Source organism: Arachis stenosperma, chromosome 9 (genome assembly GCF_014773155.1).
Source record: "Arachis stenosperma cultivar V10309 chromosome 9, arast.V10309.gnm1.PFL2, whole genome shotgun sequence".
Taxonomy (NCBI): Eukaryota; Viridiplantae; Streptophyta; class Magnoliopsida; order Fabales; family Fabaceae; genus Arachis; species Arachis stenosperma.
Window position 1 is genome coordinate 124,099,144 of NC_080385.1, and position 20,197 is coordinate 124,119,340.

At 39.8% G+C, this 20,197-nt stretch overlaps 1 protein-coding gene and 1 non-coding gene across 2 annotated transcripts; both read left to right on the forward strand.

The window, feature by feature from the left end:
- Positions 1-237: 237 nt before the first annotated feature.
- LOC130949901 (uncharacterized) lies at positions 238-11,228 on the forward strand. The gene is made up of 3 exons (XM_057878503.1): positions 238-529; positions 10,282-10,765; positions 10,994-11,228. Exons 1-3 carry the CDS (start codon positions 238-240, stop codon positions 11,226-11,228), a joined length of 1,011 nt encoding a protein of 336 aa, XP_057734486.1.
- Positions 6,253-6,356, forward strand: LOC130953483 (small nucleolar RNA R71). The gene has a single exon (XR_009075653.1). It is a non-coding gene; the product is annotated as a small nucleolar RNA R71 (small nucleolar RNA).
- Positions 11,229-20,197: the final 8,969 nt, after the last annotated feature.

A 20,197-nucleotide genomic window follows, 5' to 3' on the forward strand; every position in this document is an offset into this window, starting at 1 on the left:
ATCCTACTGATGTGGACCACTGGTTCTAAGCCATGGAGCGTGCCTTACAGGCGCAGCATGTTCCATACAATCAGTATGTGGAGTTTGCCACTTATCAGCTTGCGGGAGAGGCCCAGCCGTGGTGGCAAGTGAAGTGTCGCTTGCTACAGCTACAGAACGTTGAAGTTCTGTGGGATGTGTGTCCGAACGGCCTTTTACAAGAAGTACTTCCCTGAGTCTGCAAGGAAAGCGAAAGAGATGGAGCTAATGCAGCTGAGGCAAGGTTCTATACCTGTGGCTGAGTACACCAACAAGTTCGAAGAGCTTTGTAAGTTTTCTCGGGTGTGTCAAGGTGACCTGGAGACCTTCGAGAGCTGGAGGTGTATTAAGTACCAGCGCGGTTTGAAAAATAGCATTATGACTGTTGTGGCTCCTATGGAGATTCGTGTCTTCTCTGACTTGGTAAACAAAGCAAGGGTAGTGGAGGAGTATGCCAAGACCGTGGCGGTATCCAAGGACACTCATAGAGGGAGCTCTAGTCGTGGGCATGGCAAGTGGTGGACGAAATTGTGATCCATATTCCTTGTATTTGTATGAAATCATTATTATGGCACCAGTTGAATTCACAACTCCGTTCAACTAACCAGCAAGTGTACTGGGTCGTCCAAGTAATAAACCTTACGCGAGTAAGGGTCGATCCCACAGAGATTGTTGGTATGAAGCAAGCTATGGTCACCTTGTAAATCTCAGTTAGGCAGATTAAATTTGTTTATGGTTTCGAAAATAGAAATAAGAAAATAGAAATAATAAAAGGGATAGAATACTTATGCAGATTCATTGGTGGGAATTTCAGATAAGCGAATGGAGATACTGTATGGCTCAAGAACGCCTACTTTCCTACTGCTTCAACTCAATCCTTCTTACTCCTTTCCATGGCAAGCTGTGTATAGGGGTTCACCGTTCGACGATAGCTACTTTGTATCCTCTCTGGAAAATGGTCCTCTGCGCTGTCACTCGCATGGCTAATCGTCTGGAGGCATCACACTGGCCGAAGGCTACATCCCATCCTCGCAGTGAAAACTACGCTCACGCGCTCTGTCACAGCACGGCTAATCACTGGTTGGTTCCCACTCCTGCTGGAATAGAATCCCTTGATTCTTTTGCGTCTGTCACTAACGCCCAGCACTTGCGAGTCTGAAGTACGTCACAGTCATTCATTACCGGAATCCTACTCGGAATACCACAGACAAGGTTAGACTTTCTGGATTCCCAGGATCCTACTCGGAATACCACAGACAAGGTGAGACTTTCCGAATCCTCATGAATGCCGCCATCTATCTAGCTTATACCACGAAGATTCTGTTGGGGAATCTAAGAGATACACATTCAAGCTCGGTTGCATGTAGAATGGAAGTGGTTGTCAATCACGCGCGTTCATAGGTGAGAATGATGATGAGCGTCACATAATCATCACATTCATCATGTTCTTGGGTATGAATGAATATCTTAGAATAAGAGCAAGAGAGAATTGAATAAAAGAAAATAGAATTGCATTAATACTTGAGGTACAGCAGAGCTCCACACCCTTAATCTATGGTGTGCAGAAACTCCACCGTTGAAAATACATAAGTAAAAGGTTCAGGCATGGCCAAATGGCCAGCCCCCAAAACATGATCAATAGCCTCTTAAGATGAAGAATAAAACAAAACTGAGACAAAGATGAAACGTGGTCAAAAGACATCTAATACAATAGTTAAATGTTCTATTTATAATAAACTAGCTCCTAGGGTTTACATGAGTAAGTAATTGATGCATAAATCCACTTCCGGGGCCCACTTGGTGTATGCTTGGGCTGAGCTTGATCAATCCACGAGCTGAGGCTTCTCTTGGAGTTGAACTCCGAGTTATGACGTGTTTTGGGCGTTCAACTCCGGATCATGACGTTTTTCTGGCGTTTAACTCTAGACAGCAGCATGTACTTGGCGTTCAACGCCAAGTTACGTCGTCAATTGCCGAATAAAGTATGGACTATTATATATTGCGGAAAAGCTCTGGATGTCTACTTTCCAACGCCGTTGAGAGCGCGCCATTTGGAGTTCTGTAGCTCAAGAAAATTCATTTTGAGTGCAGAGAGGTCAGATTCCAACAGCATCAGCAGTCCTTTTGTCAGCCTTTTTCAGAGTTTTGCTCAAGTCCCTCAATTTCAGCCAGAAATTACCTAAAATCACAGAAAAACACACAAACTCATAGTAAAGTCCAGAAATGTGAATTTAACATAAAAACTAATGAAAACATCCCTAAAAGTAGCTGGAACTTACTAAAAACTACCTAAAAACAATTCCAAAAAGCGTATAAATTATCCGCTCATCACAACACCAAACTTAAATTGTTCCTTGTCCCCAAGCAACTGTAAATCAAATAGGATAAAAAGAAGAGAATATACTATAAATTTCAGAATATCAATGAATATTAATTATAATTAGATGAGCGGGACTTGTAGCTTTTTGCTTCTGAACAGTTTTGGCATCTCACTTTTTCCTTTGAAGTTCTGAATGATTGGCTTCTCTAGGAACTTAGAATTTCGGATAGTGTTATTGACTTTCCTAGTTTAAGCATGTTGATTCTTGAACACAGCTACTTATGAGTCTTGGCCGTGGCCCTAAGCACTTTGTTTTCCAGTATTACCACCGGATACATAAATGCCACAGACACATAATTGGGTGAACCTTTTCAGATTGTGACTCAGCTTTGCTAGAGTCCCCAATTAGTGGTGTCCAGAGCTCTTAAGCACACTCTTTTTGCTTTGGATCACGACTTTAACCACTCAGTCGCAAGCTTTTCACTTGGACCTTCATGACACAAGCACATGGTTAGGGACAGCTTGGTTTAGCCGCTTAGGCCTGGATTTTACTTCCTTGGGCCCTCCTATCCATTGATGCTCAAAGCCTTGGATCCTTTTTACCCTTGCCTTTTGGTTTTAAGGGCTATTGGCTTTTTCTACTGCTCCTTCTTTTATTTTTTTTCACTGCTTTTTCTTGCTTCAAGAATCAATTTCATGATTTTTCAGATCATCAATAACATTTCTCTTTGTTCATCATTCTTTCAAGAGCCAACAGTTTTAACATTCATAAACAACAAGATCAAAAGACATATGCACTGTTCAAGCATTCATTCAGAAAACAAAAAGTATTGTCACCACATCAATATAATTAAATTAAATTCAAGGATAAATTCGAAATCCATGTACTTCTTGTTCTTTTGAATTAAAACATTTTTCATTTAAGAGAGGTGAAGGATTAATGGATTTTATTCATAGCTTTAAGGCATGGTTACATACTAATGATCATGAAGTAGAGACACAAAACATAGATAAACACAACATAAAAACCGAAAAGCAGAAAGAAATAAGAACAAGGAATGAATCCACCTGAGTGAGGGTGGCGCCTTCTTGAAGGTCCAATGGTGCTCTTTGAGCTCCTCTATGTCTCTTCCTTGCTTCTGTTGAATGATTCCTAGTAATTTTGGTGTTTCTACCCTTAGTTGCTTCCAATATTTGTGTGGAGGACAATTTATCCCCTGAGGTATCTCAGGGATCTCTTGATTTGCAGCCACATGTTCTACCACTGAGCTATGACGGCTTTATATGAGTCTTTCCATCTCCCAAGACTCAGAGGTGGAAGCTTTTGTCTTCCCTTTGAGGTTTCTCTGGCCTTAGGTGCCATTAATGGTAATGGAAAAGCAAAAAAGCTATGCTTTTACCACACCAAACATAAAATATTGCTCGCCCTCGAGCAAGAGAAGAAAGAAGAGAAGAAGAAGAAGAAGAAGAAAATGGAGGTGAGTGAGGGGAGATGGATTCGGCTATATGGGTGGGAGTGGGTGGGAAAGAGAAGTTGAATTGTAAAGGTAGGTGGGGTGTATGGGGAAGAGTGGATAGATGTAGGTGGTGAATGAAAAAACAGAAGGGATGACCATGAATGGAGTGAGAGAGGCCGAGGTAGGTGGGGATCCTGTGGGGTCCACAGATCCTGAGGTGATCCTGTGGGGTCCACAGGTCCTGAGGTGTCAAGAAATTCCATCCCTGCACCAAACAGGCATGTAAAATGCCTTCGTGCATCATTCTGGTGTTTAAACGCCCATTGGTGCACATTCTGGGCGTTCAACGCCCATGTAAAGCATGTTTCTGGCGTTGAACGCCAGTTTCATGCTTGTTACTGGCGTTCAGCGCCAGTTTTTCCTTTCTAGGCACATTCCTGGCGTTCAGCGCCAGAATGTTGCTTGTTTCTGGTGTTCAGCGCCAGAATGATGCTCTGTTCAGGCGTTGAACGCCAGCCAGATGCATCTTACTGGCGTTGAACGCCAGCCTGTGCGTCTTCCAGGGTGTAAAATTTTTTCTTCTGCTGTTTTTGATTCTGTTTTTAATTTTTATGATTTTTTCGTGACTCCTCATGATCATGTACCTAATAAAACACAAAATAACAATAAAATAGAATAAAATAAAATTAGATAAATAAAATTGGGTTGCCTCCCAATAAGCGCTTCTTTAATGTCAATAGCTTGACAGTGGCTCTCATGGAGCCACAAGGTGATCAGGTCAATGTTGTATAGTTGCCAACACCAAACTTAGAGTTTGGATATGGGGTCTTAACACCAAACTTAGAGTTTGGTTGTGGCCTCACAACACCAAACTTAGAGTTTGACTGTGTGGGCTCTTCTTGACTCTGAACTGAGAGAAGCTCTTCATGCTTACTCTCCTCTATCACAGAGGGATGGCCATGTGCCTTAAACACAAGGTAGTCTCCATTCAATTGAAGGACTAATTCACCTCTGTTGACATCTATCACAGCTCCTGCTGTGGCTAGGAAAGGTCTTCCAAGGATGATGCAATCATCCTCTTCCTTCCTAGTGGCTAAGATTATGAAATCAGCAGGGATGTAAAGGCCTTCAACCTTTACTAACACGTCCTCTACTATTCCATAGGCTTGTCTCAATGACTTGTCTGCCAGTTGTAATGAGAACAAGGCAGGTTGTACCTCAATGATCCCCAACTTCTCCATTACAGTGAGTGGCATAAGATTTATCCCTGACCCCAGATCACACAGAGCTTTTTCAAAGATCATGGTGCCTATGGTACAAGGTATTAAGAATTTGCCAGGATCTTGTTTCTTTTGAGGTAGAATTTTCTGAATCCAAGTATCCAGCTCATTAATGAGCAAGGGAGATTCACTTTCCCAAGTCTCATTACCAAATAACTTGGTATTCAGCTTCATGATAGCTCCTAAATATTGAGCAACTTGCTCTCCAGTCATATCTTCATCCTCTTCAGAGGATGAATAGTCTTCAGAGCTTATGAATGGCAGAAGAAGATTTAATGGAATCTCTATGGTCTCTATATGAGCCTCAGATTCCTTTGGATCCTTAATAGAAAACTCCTTCTTGCTTGAGGGGCGTCCCAGGAGGTCTTCCTCACTAGGATTTTCGTCCTCCTCCTCCCTTGTGCATTCGGCCATATTGACTATGTCAATGGCTTTGCACTCTCCTTTTGGATTCTCTTCTGTATTGCTTGGGAGAATACTGGGAGGAGTTTCAATGACTTTCTTACTCAGCTGGCCCACTTGTGCCTCCAGATTTCTGATGGAGGATCTTGTTTCACTCATGAAACTGAAAGTGGCTTTTGACAGATCAGAGACTAGATTGGCTAAATTAGAAGTGTTTTGTTCAGAATTCTCTGTCTGTTGCTGAGAAGATGATGGATATGGCTTGTTGTTGCTCAGCCTATTGCGTCCACCATTGTTAAAGCCTTGTTGAGGCTTTTGTTGATCCTTCCATGAGAAATTTGGATGATTTCTCCATGATGAGTTATAGGTGTTTCCATAAGGTTCACCCATGTAATTAACCTCTGCCATGGCAGGGTTCTCAGGATCATAAGCTTCTTCAGAAGCTGCTTCTCTAGTACTGTTGGATGCATGTTGCCATCCATTCAGATTTTGAGAGATCATGTTGACCTGTTGAGTCAACACTTTGTTCTGAGCCAATATGGCATTCAGAGCATCAATTTTAAGAACTCCTTTCTTCTGAGGTATCCCATTATTCACGGAATTCCTCTCAGAAGTGTACATGAACTGGTTGTTTGCAACCATGTCAATGAGTTTTTGAGCCTCTTCAGGCGTTTTCTTTAGGTGAATGGATCCACCTGCAGAATGGTCCAATGACATTTTCGAAAATTCAGAGAGACCATAATAGAATATATCTAATATGGTCCATTCTGAAAACATGTCAGATGGACATCTTTTGGTCAGCTGCTTGTATCTTTCCCAAGCTTCATAGAGGGATTCACCATCTTTTTGTTTGAAGGTTTGAACATCCACTCTCAATTTGCTCAGCTTTTGAGGAGGAAAGAATTTATCCAAGAAGGCAGTGACCAGCTTATCCCATGAGTCCAGGCTATCCTTGGGTTGTGAATCCAACCATATTCTAGCTCTGTCTCTTACAGCAAAAGGAAAAAGCATGAGTCTGTAGACTTCAGGATCAACTCCATTCGTCTTTACAGTCTCACAGATCTGCAAGAACTCAGTTAAAAACTAATAAGGATCTTCATATGAATGTCCATAAAACTTGCAGTTTTGTTGCATTAAAGCAACTAGCTGAGGTTTCAGCTCAAAGTTGTTGGCTCCAATGGCAGGAATGGAGATGCTTCTTCCATCAAACTTGGACGTTGGCTTTGTGAAGTCACCAAGCATTCTCCTTGCATTATTATTATTTTCGGCTGCCATCTCCTTCTCTTGTTCGAAAATTTCTGAAAGGTTGTTTCTGGATTGTTGTAATTTAGCTTCTCTTAATTTTCTCTTCAAAGTCCTTTCAGGTTCTGGATCAATTTCAACAAGAGTGCCTTTATCCCTGTTCCTGCTCATATGAGAGAGAAGAAAACAAGAAAGGAGAGAGGAATCTTCTATGTCACAGTATAGAGATTCCTTTATGTTAGTAGAAAAAGAAAGGGGAAAAGAATGAAGAAGGATGGATTCGGATTTATGGATGAAGAGAGGTGGAGAGAAGTGTTAGTAAACAAATAATTAAATAAAAGAAGAAGAGAGAAGGAGAATTTCAAAAATAATTTTAAAAAGGGGTTAGTGATTTTCGAAAATTAGAGATAAATGTAATTAAAATTAAAATTTAAAATAATTAATTAATTAAACATAATTTTTGAAAAAGAAAGAGGTATTTTCGAAAGTTAGAGGGGAAGAAGTAGTTAGGTGGTTTTGAAAAAGATAAGAAACAAACAAAAAGTTAGTTAGTTGATTGAAAAAGATATTGAAATTAAATTTTAAAAAGATAAGAAGAAAAGGAGTTAGATAAGATATTCTGAAATCAAATTTTGAAAAATATAAAATTTTGAAAAGGATAAGATAAAAAGATAAGATAAAAGTTTTAAGAAAAAGACATTTTGAAAAAGATTTAATTTTAAAATGACTTAACTAACAAGAAACTACAAGATAAGATTCTAGAATTTAAAGAATGAACCTTTCTTAACAAGAAAGTAACAAACTTCAAGTTTTTGAACCAATCACATTAATTGTTAGCTAATTTTCGAAAATTAGATATAAAAGATAAGAAAAAGATTTTTGAAAAATAATTTTTTTTTAAATTTTCGAAAAATAGAAAAAAAATGAAAAAGATATGATTTTTGAAAAAGATTTTGAAAAGATAAGATTTTTTAAAATTGAAATTTTGACTTGACTTGTAAGAAACAACTAATTTTGAAAATTTTTGACTAAGTCAATCCCAAAATTTCGAAATTTTGGAGGGAAATAAGGAAAAGATATTTTTTTTATTTTTGAATTTTTAATTATGAGAGAGAAAAACAACAAAAATACTCAATGCATGAAATTTTTAGATCAAAACAATGAATGCATGCAAGAATGCTATGAATGTCAAGATGAACACCAAGGACACTTTGAAGATCATGATGAACATCAAGAACATAATTTTGAAAAATTTTTGATGCAAAGAAAACATGCACGACACCAAACTTAGAAATCTTTAATGCATGGACTCTAACAAACAAAAAATGCATATGAAAAATAACAAACAATCACAAAACAAGAAATCATCAAGATCAAACAAGAGGACTTATCAAGAACAACTTGAAGATCATGAAGAACACTATGAATGCATAGGATTTTCGAAAAATGCAAGAAAAATTTTTAAAAGCATGCAATTGTCACCAGACTTAAAAATTGACTCAAGCCTCAAATAAGAAACACAAAATATTTTTAGTTTTTATGATTTTCTAATTTTTTTTTTTTGTATTTTTATTAATTTTTTCGAAAATAATGTGAGAAAAAAAACGAAAAATAAAAGAAAAATTTTGAAAAAGATTTTTGAAAAGAAAATTACCTAATCTGAGCAACAAGATGAACCGTCAGTTGTCCATACTCGAACAATCCCCGGCAACGGCGCCAAAAACTTGGTGGATGAAATTGTGATCAATATTCCTTGTATTTGTATGAAATCATTATTATGGCACCAGTTGAATTCACAACTCCGTTCAACTAACCAGCAAGTGTACTGGGTCGTCCAAGTAATAAACCTTACGCGAGTAAGAGTCGATCCCACAGAGATTGTTGGTATGAAGCAAGCTATGGTCACCTTGTAAATCTCAGTTAGGCAGATTAAATTTGTTTATGGTTTTGAAAATAGAAATAAGAAAATAGAAATAATAAAAGGGATAGAATACTTATGCAGATTCATTGGTGGGAATTTCAGATAAGCGAATGGAGATACTGTATGGCTCAAGAACGCCTACTTTCCTACTGCTTCAACTCAATCCTTCTTACTCCTTTCCATGGCAAGCTGTGTATAGGGGTTCACCGTTCGACGATGGCTACTTTGTATCCTCTCTGGAAAATGGTCCTCTGCGCTGTCACTCGCATGGCTAATCGTCTGAAGGCATCACACTGGCCGAAGGCTACATCCCATCCTCGCAGTGAAAACTACGCTCACGCGCTCTGTCACAGCATGGCTAATCACTGGTTGGTTCCTGCTCCTGCTGGAATAGAATCCCTTGATTCTTTTGCGTCTGTCACTAACGCCCAGCACTTGCGAGTCTGAAGTACGTCACAGTCATTCATTACCGGAATCCTACTCGGAATACCACAGACAAGGTTAGACTTTCTGGATTCCCAGGATCCTACTCGGAATACCACAGACAAGGTGAGACTTTCCGGATCCTCATGAATGCCGCCATCTATCTAGCTTATACCACAAAGATTCTATTGGGGAATCTAAGAGATACACATTCAAGCTCGGTTGCATGTAGAACGGAAGTGGTTGTCAATCACACGCGTTCATAGGTGAGAATGATGATGAGCGTCACATAATCATCACATTCATCATGTTCTTGGGTACGAATGAATATCTTGGAATAAGAGCAAGAGAGAATTGAATAAAAGAAAATAGAATTGCATTAATACTTGAGGTACAGCAGAGCTCCACACCCTTAATCTATGGTGTGCAGAAACTCCACCGTTGAAAATACATAAGTAAAAGGTTCAGGCATGGCCGAATGGCCAGCCCCCAAAACATGATCAATAGCCTCTTAAGATGAAGAATAAAACAAAACTGAGACCAAAGATGAAACGTGGTCAAAAGACATCTAATACAATAGTTAAATGTTCTATTTATAATAAACTAGCTCCTAGGGTTTACATGAGTAAGTAATTGATGCATAAATCCACTTCCGGGGCCCACTTGGTGTATGCTTGGGCTGAGCTTGATCAATCCACGAGCTGAGGCTTCTCTTGGAGTTGAACTCCGAGTTATGACGTGTTTTGGGCGTTCAACTCCGGATCATGACGTTTTTCTGGCGTTTAACTCCAGACAGCAGCATGTACTTGGCGTTCAACACCAAGTTACGTCGTCAATTTCCGAATAAAGTATGGACTATTATATATTGCGGGAAAGCTCTGGATGTCTACTTTCCAACGCCGTTGAGAGCGCGCCATTTGGAGTTATGTAGCTCCAGAAAATTCATTTTGAGTGCAGGGAGGTCAGATTCCAACAGCATCAGCAGTCCTTTTGTCAGCCTTTTTCAGAGTTTTGCTCAAGTCCCTCAATTTCAGCCAGAAATTACCTGAAATCACAAAAAAATACACAAACTCATAGTAAAGTCCAGAAATGTGAATTTAACATAAAAACTAATGAAAACATCCCTAAAAGTAGCTGGAACTTACTAAAAACTACCTAAAAACAATGCCAGAAAGCGTATAAATTATCCGCTCATCAGCAAGTACTTCCATCTGAAAGGACAAAGCCTCAAAAGGAGAGGATATGCACCTCAAGGCCATAGGGGTTTCAGAAGGAATAATCAGAATCAGTTTCAGTATGCTAAGGGGAGAGGAAATCAGAGTAAGAATTTCCCGGACTTGACTTGTGTGCGTTGTGGTCGTTTCTACCCTTATGACTCATGCAAGATTGGTTTTGGTGGTTATTTCCATTGTGGGTTACCTGGCCACATTGCGAGGGATTGCACTCATGGGAGGAATTGGAATGCGAACCAGAGTCAACATCAAGGTCGAGTCTTTGCTATGGATGCCAAGGATGCCCCCAAGGTGGATCCGTTGATGAGAGGTATATGTCTAATTGGTGATAAGTCCTTAGTTGCATTATATGACACTGGAGCTTTGCATTCGTTTATCTCGTTTACTAAAGTTGAGGAATTAGGTTTGAAAGTGTCAGAGTTACCTTTTGTTCTGCATGTACATACTCCACATCAGATAGTTATGACTAGGTTAGGTTCTAGACAAGCAGGTTTCAAGCTTGAGGGTAGAGACTTTGTGCATGATTAGATCTGTTTACCTATGGTTGGGTTGGAGATGATTTTGCGGTTTGATTGGCTGTCGAAGAATCGGGTTTTGTTGGATTGCTTTGAACGGACAATTCAATTTATGCTGGAAGGATAGAGTGGAGCAGTAGTAAATGCGGGATACTACCTGAACTCTATAGTGGTGCGCTGTAGTGGGAAAGAGTGCCAGGGTTACATCTTGTTAACTGCTAATGCTTCGGGCGATACCCAAGGCTTAGACCAGATTTTGGTGGTTAGGGATTTTCTGAAGGTGTTTCCGGAAGATATTCCTGAATTTCCACCTCAAAGAGAGATTGAGTTTGCGATTGAATTGGTGCTGGGAGCCGAACCAGTGTCGATTGCACCGTATAGGATGGCTCCGAAGGAACTGGCCGAGTTAAAGGTTTAGTTGGAAGAGCTTCTGACCAAGAAGTTCATTTGACTGAGTGTATCACCGTGGGGAGCACCAGTTTTATTGGTGAAGAAGAAGGATGGAAGGATGCAACTGTGTGTGGATTACCGTTAGTTGAATAAAGTGATGGAGAAGAATAAATACCCGCTGCCAAGGATAGATGACTTCATGGATTAACTGCAAGGAGCTGGAGTGTTTTTCAAGAATGATTTGAGATCCGGTTACCATCAGATAAGGGTGAAGGAGGATTGGTGCGGTAATTTATAACCCACACTACTAACCGGCAAGTGCACCGAATCATACCAAGTAATACCTTACGTGAGTAAGGGTCGATCCCACGAGGATTGATGGATCAAGCAACAATAGTGTTTGATAGGATTAGTTAGGCAAGCAGAAAATGGTTTTGAGATATTCAAAAAGCATTAAACAGTACTTTAAAAATTTCAGAAAGCAAGCAGCAATGAGTTGGGAATAAAATATTTGAGAAAGCAGTTAAGGTTTCAGAGTTATCTAATTTCTAGATTAACTTTTATTACTAATTAATTTAATCATACAGTATTTAATTTCATGGAAAACTGTGACTAGACCCTAATTCCTTAGACCTTCCTAGTCTCCTCTAACATTCATTAATTGCCAATTTCTTGGTCAATTAATTCCAATTAAAGGGTGATGATCAATTTCTAGTTTATATGCCAAAAGAATCCTAATTATCCACAAATAAAGGGATTATATGTCACGTATCCCATTAAATACAAACAATTAAAAATTTAGTATAATATGTTTTCAAGCTGTTGTTCAAGTAAAGAGCTTTTCCAAGTTTTACAAGAACTCAATTAAAATATGGGTCATACTTCTGTTCCACCCATATTCATAAAATAAAGAACGAAAACAATTATTGAAATATAAATCAAGACATTAATTAAATTAAAAAGATCAAACGAATCAATCCATGAAAATAGACAGAGCTCCTAACCTTAACAATGAAAGATTAGTTGCTCATGGTTCAGAGAGGAAAAATAAGGGTTCTAGTAAAAATGTGTTCTCTCCTGTCTAAATGTACAGAGTTCCTATTTATAACTAATCCTAATAAATTTAAAAATCGAATTATCTAAAAATAATATCTTTTTCTAAAAATAATATTTGAATTTAAATTCGAATTAATTAACAAGTCTTCCGCTGATGGGTGGGGACCACCTGAATTGTCCATTCTGCAGCTTCTAATCTGTATTTTCTGGGCTGAAAACTCAGTCAAAATACGACTCAAAATCCACGCACATCACGCGTGCGCGTCAGTCACACGTACGCGTCGTTGGTCTTCTTCGCAAGTCACGCGGACGCGTCGGTCATGCGGACGCGTCGCTGAGCAAATCTTCAATTCACGCGTACGCGTCAATCACGCGTACACATCGCCATGGAAACTTCCAGATCACGCGCACGCGTCAGGCACGCGTGCGCGTCGCTCCTCGCAGCCTTCTCCTTTGATTCTTGTGCTGCAGAAACTCTATCAAATTCCGACGAATGCTACCTGAAATAAATAAAATTGCACAAAACTCAAAATAGCATCTATAGTGGCTAAAATATAATTAATTCTTAATTAAACTCAATAAATTATATGCAAATTCACTAGGAAAAGATAGACAAGATGCTCACGCATCAAGGATGACATCCCTAAGATCACGTTTAGAGCACGTTATAGACACTATGAATTTGCGGTAATGTCCTTTGGGTTAATGAATGCACCTGCTGTCTTCATGGATTATATGAACAGAGTCTTTTGTTCCTTTCTGGACAAGTTTGTGGTGGTTTTCATAGATGACATCTTAGTCTACTCCAAGACGACGAAGGAACATGAGGAGCATTTGAGGATTGTGTTGCAAATCCTGAAAGAGCGAAAGTTGTATGCTAAGTTGTCCAAGTGTGAGTTCTGGAAGGAGGAAGTAAAGTTCCTAGATCACGTGGTGAGTAAAGGAGGAACAGCGGTGGATCCTTCTAAGGTAAAAGCGGTGATGGAATGGGAAAGACCGACGACGGTTACGGAAGTTAGGAGCTTCTTGGGGTTAGCTGGATATCTCCGGAGATTTTTCAAATGATTCTCCCGGATTGCGCTACCAATGACCAAGTTGACAAGGATGGAAGCGCCTTTCGTTTGGACATCGGAGTGTGAAGAGAGTTTTCAAACTTTGAAGTAGATGTTAACTTCAGCACCTGTTGTGATCTTGCCGGAACCGCATGAACCGTTTGAAGTGTATTGTGACGCTTCCTTGAAGGGTTTGGGTTGCGTGTTAATCCAACACCGGAATGTGGTGGCTTACGCATCGCGTCAGCTGAAACCGCATGAGGTGAATTATCCAACTCATGACTTAGAATTAGCGGCGATTGTGTTTGCATTGATGATTTAGAGACACCACCTGTACGAAGTGAAGTTTAGCGTCTTTTCTGATCATAAGAGTCTCAAGTACATCTTTGATCAGAAGGAGCTAAATACGCGTCAAAGGAGGTAGATGAAATTACTTAAGGATTATTATTTTGATCTGAGATATCATCCCAGAAAGGCGAATATGGTAGCAGACGCTTTGAGGCAGAAGTCCTTGACAATAGCATGGATGAGAATCAAGGAAGAGGAGCTGATGGAGAAGTTTGGGGATCTTAAGTTAGATATGGATGAAGTTGCTGGAAGAGCTTGCCTGAATTAGTTACAAATCTCAAGTGACTTTAAATCTGAACTCTTGAAAGCTCATCAGAACGATGACGTGTTACCAAAAGTATTGCCAACTATCAAACAAGAGAAGCAATGGAGGGTATCATGGGATCAAGACGGATTGTAGAGATTCAATGGTAGAGTTATTATGCCAAACGTGGGGACGTTCCGGCAAGATATATTGAGAGAAGCGCACAAGAGTGGATTTTCTATTCACCCTGGAAGTACTAAGATGTACAATGACCTGAAGACTATGTTCTGGTGGCCTGGCATGAAGAAGGATGTAGCAGAACATGTCTCAAAGTGTCTGAAGTGTCAGAAGGTGAAGATAGAACATCAGAAACCATCGGGAATGCTTCAACCACTTGAAATTCCTCAGTGGAAGTGGGAAGGAATCGCAATGGATTTTGTGACCGATTTACCGAGAACTAGGCCGGGGTTTGATGCAATTTGGGTGATCGTGGATCACTTAACCAAATCTGCTCACTTTCTACCTATTCGAATAAACTGTTCTATGGAGGAGCTAGCAAGGTTGTATATAAAGGAAATAGTAAGGTTGCATAGTGTGCCGTCGAGCATAGTATCGGACCGTGATCCCCGATTCACATCAAGGTTTTGGGAAGTTTTTCAAAAGGCTTTCGGTAAGAGACTATGTCTCAGTACAGCGTATCATCCACAAACAGATGGACAATCGGAAAGGGCTATTCAGACGTTGGAGGATATGCTGAGAGCGTGTGTTTTGGATCAACCCAGAAGTTGGGACCGCTACATGCCATTGGTGGAGTTTGTGTATAACAATAGCTTTCATGCGAGTATTGGGATGGCTCCGTATGAGGCTTTGTATGGACAGAAGTGCCAGTCTCCACTTTGTTGGTATGAATCTGGTGAGGCAAGTGTACTGGGTCCAGATGTGGTAGCAGAAACCACGGAGAAGATTAAGAAAATACGAGAAAGGATCTTAATTGCTCAGAGTCGACAAAAGAGTTATGCGGAGCAAAGAAGGAAACCGTTAGAGTTTGAAGTGGGAGAGCATGTGTTTCTATGAGTTACACCCACAATTGGGATTGGAAGAGCAATCAAGACCAAGAAATTGAATCCGAGGTATATAGGACCGTTTGAGATCCTAAGGCGTTTCGCGCCGGTGGCATACCAAGTGGTTTTGCCACCTCACATATCTAACCTACATGATGTGTTTCACGTGTCACAACTCCGTAAGTACACGTCGGACGCGACTCATGTGTTGGAGCCTGAGACGGTCGAGTTGAGGGAGAACTTGACTTTCCAAGTGACACCGGTTAGAATTGATGACACCAGCGTAAAGAAGTTGTGAGGAAAAGAAGTTCAGTTGGTTAAAGTTGCTTGGAAGCGAGCAGGAGTCGAAGAGCATACTTGGGAATTGGAATCCGAGATGCGAAAGGATTATCCCGAGCTTTTCTCAGGTAATTCAAATTTTTTAGGGCAAAATTTCTTATTTGGTGGGGAGAATGTAAGAACCGCAATTAATCGAACAGGTTAATTAAGTGGTTATATTGCCCAAATTTGATTCCGAGAAGTTAGAGTGAGAATTTGAGGTTTTAAACATCATTTTTGGACTCAGTGGGTCGTTCCGAGTCTGAAAATGTGCTTTCTGTGAAAAGCTTTGAAAAACCGCGAACTGGCAGTGAACCGGTTTAACCGGTTCAAGTATGCCCGGTGCTGTGCAAGAAAAAGTTGAAATAGTCAAAAACCTTAGAAAAACATTAAAAATAGAAAATCGAGCATTCATTTTAAAGGTTTGGCCCGAAGTTAGGCCAAACAGACTAAAAACGCTAACGAGTTGAACCGGTTCCAAGTTGGACCCAAGTCTAACATATATAAAGGTTCATTTAATGAACCCTAGCCTTATAAATACACACACACACTTCAGAAATTGTGAAAGGGGGAAGAGGAAGAAGAAAACCCTTTTCACCTCAATCTTCCCAAGCTCATATCTTGAGCTAGAGAGCTCCGATTTGCATGCCGTCAGCGGGTATGCGTTTCTTGCGAAGAGCTCTACAAAATCCATCCAAGAAAATCTAGAGGTAAGCTAGAAATATTTCCAGTTCTACTCTCCAAAATTTTGGATACCTAGGGTTTATGGCTAAGTGAGTTCTTGTGATTCTTGGAGTTTAGGTTCACTCTAATCCTTGCTTAGCTTTGGGTTTTACCATCCAAATCTATTGGGAAAGGTAAGAGGCTTTGATCTCTTGTGAATTTATGTTTATGTTGAGCCCTAGGTTGATTTTGTGGTGATTTATATGTATATAGCTTGATTATTGTGAGTTTGGAGCTTGTTGTTGCTTGTTGGAGTTACCTTGGTGGTTGAATTTTTGGTTGAAAGTTCATTTGGTTCATATTAAGGATTGTCCAAGGTATGGTTTCGGTTTCCTCTATGTAGTATAAAATATTCATGGACACTTAGGCTAGTGACCCATAGGATAGGATTGGATTTGAAAGGTTGTTGAATTGTTGGTTGTGGATGTATGATGATGTTTGATGAAATGAGGAATTTTGAGTTAATAATTATGATTTATAGTGATATGATGAGGATGCATGATTTGTGAAGTTGAGTAGTGGATTATGTTGATAAATGTGATATTGGTGTTGATCTATGGGTAATATAGTTGGAAAATTGTTAATGAAGTTGGATATATGAGATATATTGATATTGATGTTGTGGATAAAGAAAAATGTGGTAGGTTTGGTGTAACATGCCATAGAATGTTGAATTTGATGAGAATTGGAGTTTTGGAATGGTTGGGTTGGTTTGGTTGTGTTTTTTGAAAGAATTGTGAAAATTGTGATTTTGGGTAAAAATGAAATTTTGGTGAACTTTGTCCGATCATAACTTTTGCCTCGATTTTTAAAATTAGTTGAAATTTGCTTAGAATTAAAGATCTCTGAAAACCCTTTAAATCGGTATAAATTTTGTGAAATTTGGAATTTCCTAGAGGAAGTTATGATCATTCAAAGCTGGTATTAAAAATTTGAAAATTTTGCAAAGTTACAGAATTCTGAGTATTCTGGTGTGTGCGCACGCACAGACCTGTGCGTCCGCACATGCAGAGGCAGGAAAGCTGCCTGCAGCGTTAGACAACTTGTGCGCGCGCACAACAAAGGAAAAATTGCAACCTGTGTGTACGCACAGACCTGTGCGCACACACACGTTGGGGAAGCTAGTCTGTTGGGGGCGCTTGCACAAGTTGTGCGGGTGAACAGACCCTTTTATGTTTTGATACCTGTGCAGATGCACACCCCTGTGCGCACGCACACCTTTAAAATTTTCCTAGGCGTGCGCACGCATACCTCTGTGCTGACGCAGACATCTTGTTTTTCAAATTATACTTTGTTTTCAACTATTCTACTTCCCCAACAAGGTTGTAAGCTTCTATAACACGATTTTAAGACCTTTGGGCCTAGTTTTGGTTATTAGAACACGGGACATACCTTAAGGGTTCTAGTACATGATTTTATGATAGATTAGAAAACGGAGGCCTAGGTTTCTGGTGTACTGAGAATGGTTTGACATTAGGTGAAGGATGATTGATACATGAGATGAGGAATGATGATCTTTGATATTTGGAAACTGAGTTATGAATGGACAGTGGTTGAGATGAGTCGAGGACTCAGATTTAGATGATGGATCTATGTATACTGAAAGTATTTTCTAAATCCACTTATATGATGTTTTTATTGTGATTATGAGACGTTATGCGCCCGACAGGGACGGTGGTTAATCCCGCCTGTCGAGGTAGCGGCAGCGACGTAAGGACGGTGGTTAATCCCGCTTGCGCTTAGATGTGAGGACGGAGGTAAGAGATCCCGCTTGAATCCCTTCGGATCTATAGGGCGTGCAAGCGCCGGTACCTGGACAGTGATCCGAGCACTATATCTCATGGGTTTCCATATGAGAAAATCCGAAGGGCGACGTCTCCATGGAGATGTGTCGGGTTGGCAGTTGAACCGACAATGTGATATCACAGCCAGTAGGGCAGGCATTCATCATCTGAATTTTTTATCTGTTTGTATGCTTTGATTACTTGTAATGGCTTGCCTAATTAAATAACATGCTTACCTGCTATTTGACTTAATTGCCTTATATGCTTCTACTTGTGTTTTATTTATATTGTATATACTTGTGCTTTACTGGGGTTGAGGAGGTTCTAAAGGCGGTGGTGATGGGATCGCATGGAAGATCCGGTGGTGAAGGCTGTGGGACAGTGTTGTTTGAATAGAGTAGAAATTCCCTAAGATATATTGCCCTATTTCGATACTATGGTTAAGTTGTGTTAAGGATTTACATATTATGTGGTTTTGGTTTAGTATGCTTTAAGCTTGAATTCTTGTGATGGATATGGAGTCTAGGATTGCCTTTGGCGTCCCGGGGTCTTATATCCTACATCACTGGGTACTGTTACCATACTGAGAACCTCCTGTTCTCATACCATATTTTGTTTTGTTTTTCAGATGCAGGTCGCAACCCACCTTGGTGAGTTGTCTGGTTGGTGACAGAAGTGGAGGATCCAGATACTTCTTTGAGTCTTTGATGTATTTTGAATATGTCTCTCACTTTTGTACTTTGTTTCGCCTAGTGGCGTGTATTTGAGAGAACAAAATTTGTATAAGCAGTTTTAAGTGTCTGGTTCCATACATGGTCTGTATATGGCTAGTCGGCTTAAACTCTACGAGTCGTGGCTAGCGTCTTATGATATTATACTATTATACTATGATGTTTTGTTATTCGATACCTGTTTCTTGTGCCTTAAGTTAGAATCATCGCTAGTACGTTTTGCGCTTTTCAAATGCTGTTTTTGAGCTATATTCTTCATCGAGCTTCTAGATAATATTAATTCCTTCTATATAATAAATAAATAAGCTTAGAAATGACGTAACCTTGATTAACCTTTGCGTTACGACACGAGGTAAGGCTTAGGCTAATTAGGGTGTTACAAAACTCGTCGGCAAAGAGGAGGAATTGAAAACAATTAAGAGTGTTCAAGAAAAATATGCAGAAATGTTAAAGAAAAATGAGAGTGATATTGATAGTATAAATAATCAGGTGATAGAAGCTACTATAAAAATGAAAATTTTGGAGAAAAGCAAAGAAATAGAGATTCTTGATGCTTTTGTTGAAGGATTTGAACGAGTGGTTACCGAAGCGAAATTTCTAGTGCCTGACCAGGACTTTTTTGTCATGGATCCTGATGAGCGGATAATTTATACGCTTTTTGGCATTGTTTTTAGGTAGTTTTTAGTAAGTTCAAGCTACTTTTAGGGATGTTTTCATTAGTTTTTATGTTAAATTCACATTTCTGGACTTTACTATGAGTTTGTGTGTTTTTCTGTGATTTCAGGTAATTTCTGGCTGAAATTGAGGGACTTGAGCAAAACTCTGAAAAAGGCTGACTAAAGGACTGCTGATGCTGTTGGAATCTGACCTCCCTACACTCGAAATGGATTTTTCTGGAGCTAGAGAACTCCAATTGGCGCGCTCTCAACGGCGTTGGAAAGTAGACATCCAGAGCTTTCCAGCAATATATAATAGTCCATACTTTAGTCAGGAATTGACGACGTAACTTGGCATTGAACGCCAAGTACATGCTGCTGTCTGGAGTTAAACGCCAGAAAAACGTCATGATCCGGAGTTGAACGCCCAAAACACGTTATAACTTGGAGTTCAACTCCAAGAAAAGCCTCAGCTCGTGGATAGATCAAGCTCAGCCCAAGCATACACCAAGTGGGCCCCGGAAGTGGATTTATGCATCAATTACTTACTCATGTAAACCCTAGGAGCTAATTTATTATAAATAGAACATTTAACTATTGTATTAAGGGTCTTGGATCATTCGGTCTTGTGACCACATGGGGGCTGGCCATTCGGCCATGCCTGAACCTTTCACTTATATATTTTCAACGGTAGAGTTTCTGCACACCATAGATTAAGGGTGTGGAGCTCTGCTGTACCTCAAGTTTCAATACAATTACTATTACTTTCTATTCAATTCTCTTTTATTCTTATTCCAAGATATACGTTACACTTAACTTTGATGAATGTGATGATCAGTGACACTCATCATCATTCTCACATATGAACGCGCGTGATTGACAACCACTTCCGTTCTACCTTAGGCCGGGCGCATATCTCTTAGATTCCCCAACAGAATCTTCATGGTATAAGCTAGATAGATGGCGGCGTTCATGGGGATCCGGAAAGTCTAACCTTGTCTGTGGTATTCCGAGTAGGATCCCG

Coding starts and splice junctions, on each gene's coding strand:
- LOC130949901 (XM_057878503.1), top strand. CDS start 238: ATGGAGCTAATGCAGCTGAGGCAAGGTTCTATACCTGTGGCTGAGTAC. Junction 530..10,281: donor GAGCTCTAGTCGTGGGCATG/GCAAGTGGTGGA, acceptor TCCATCTGAAAG/GACAAAGCCTCAAAAGGAGA. Junction 10,766..10,993: donor CATCAGATAGTTATGACTAG/GTTAGGTTCTAG, acceptor GGTGCGCTGTAG/TGGGAAAGAGTGCCAGGGTT.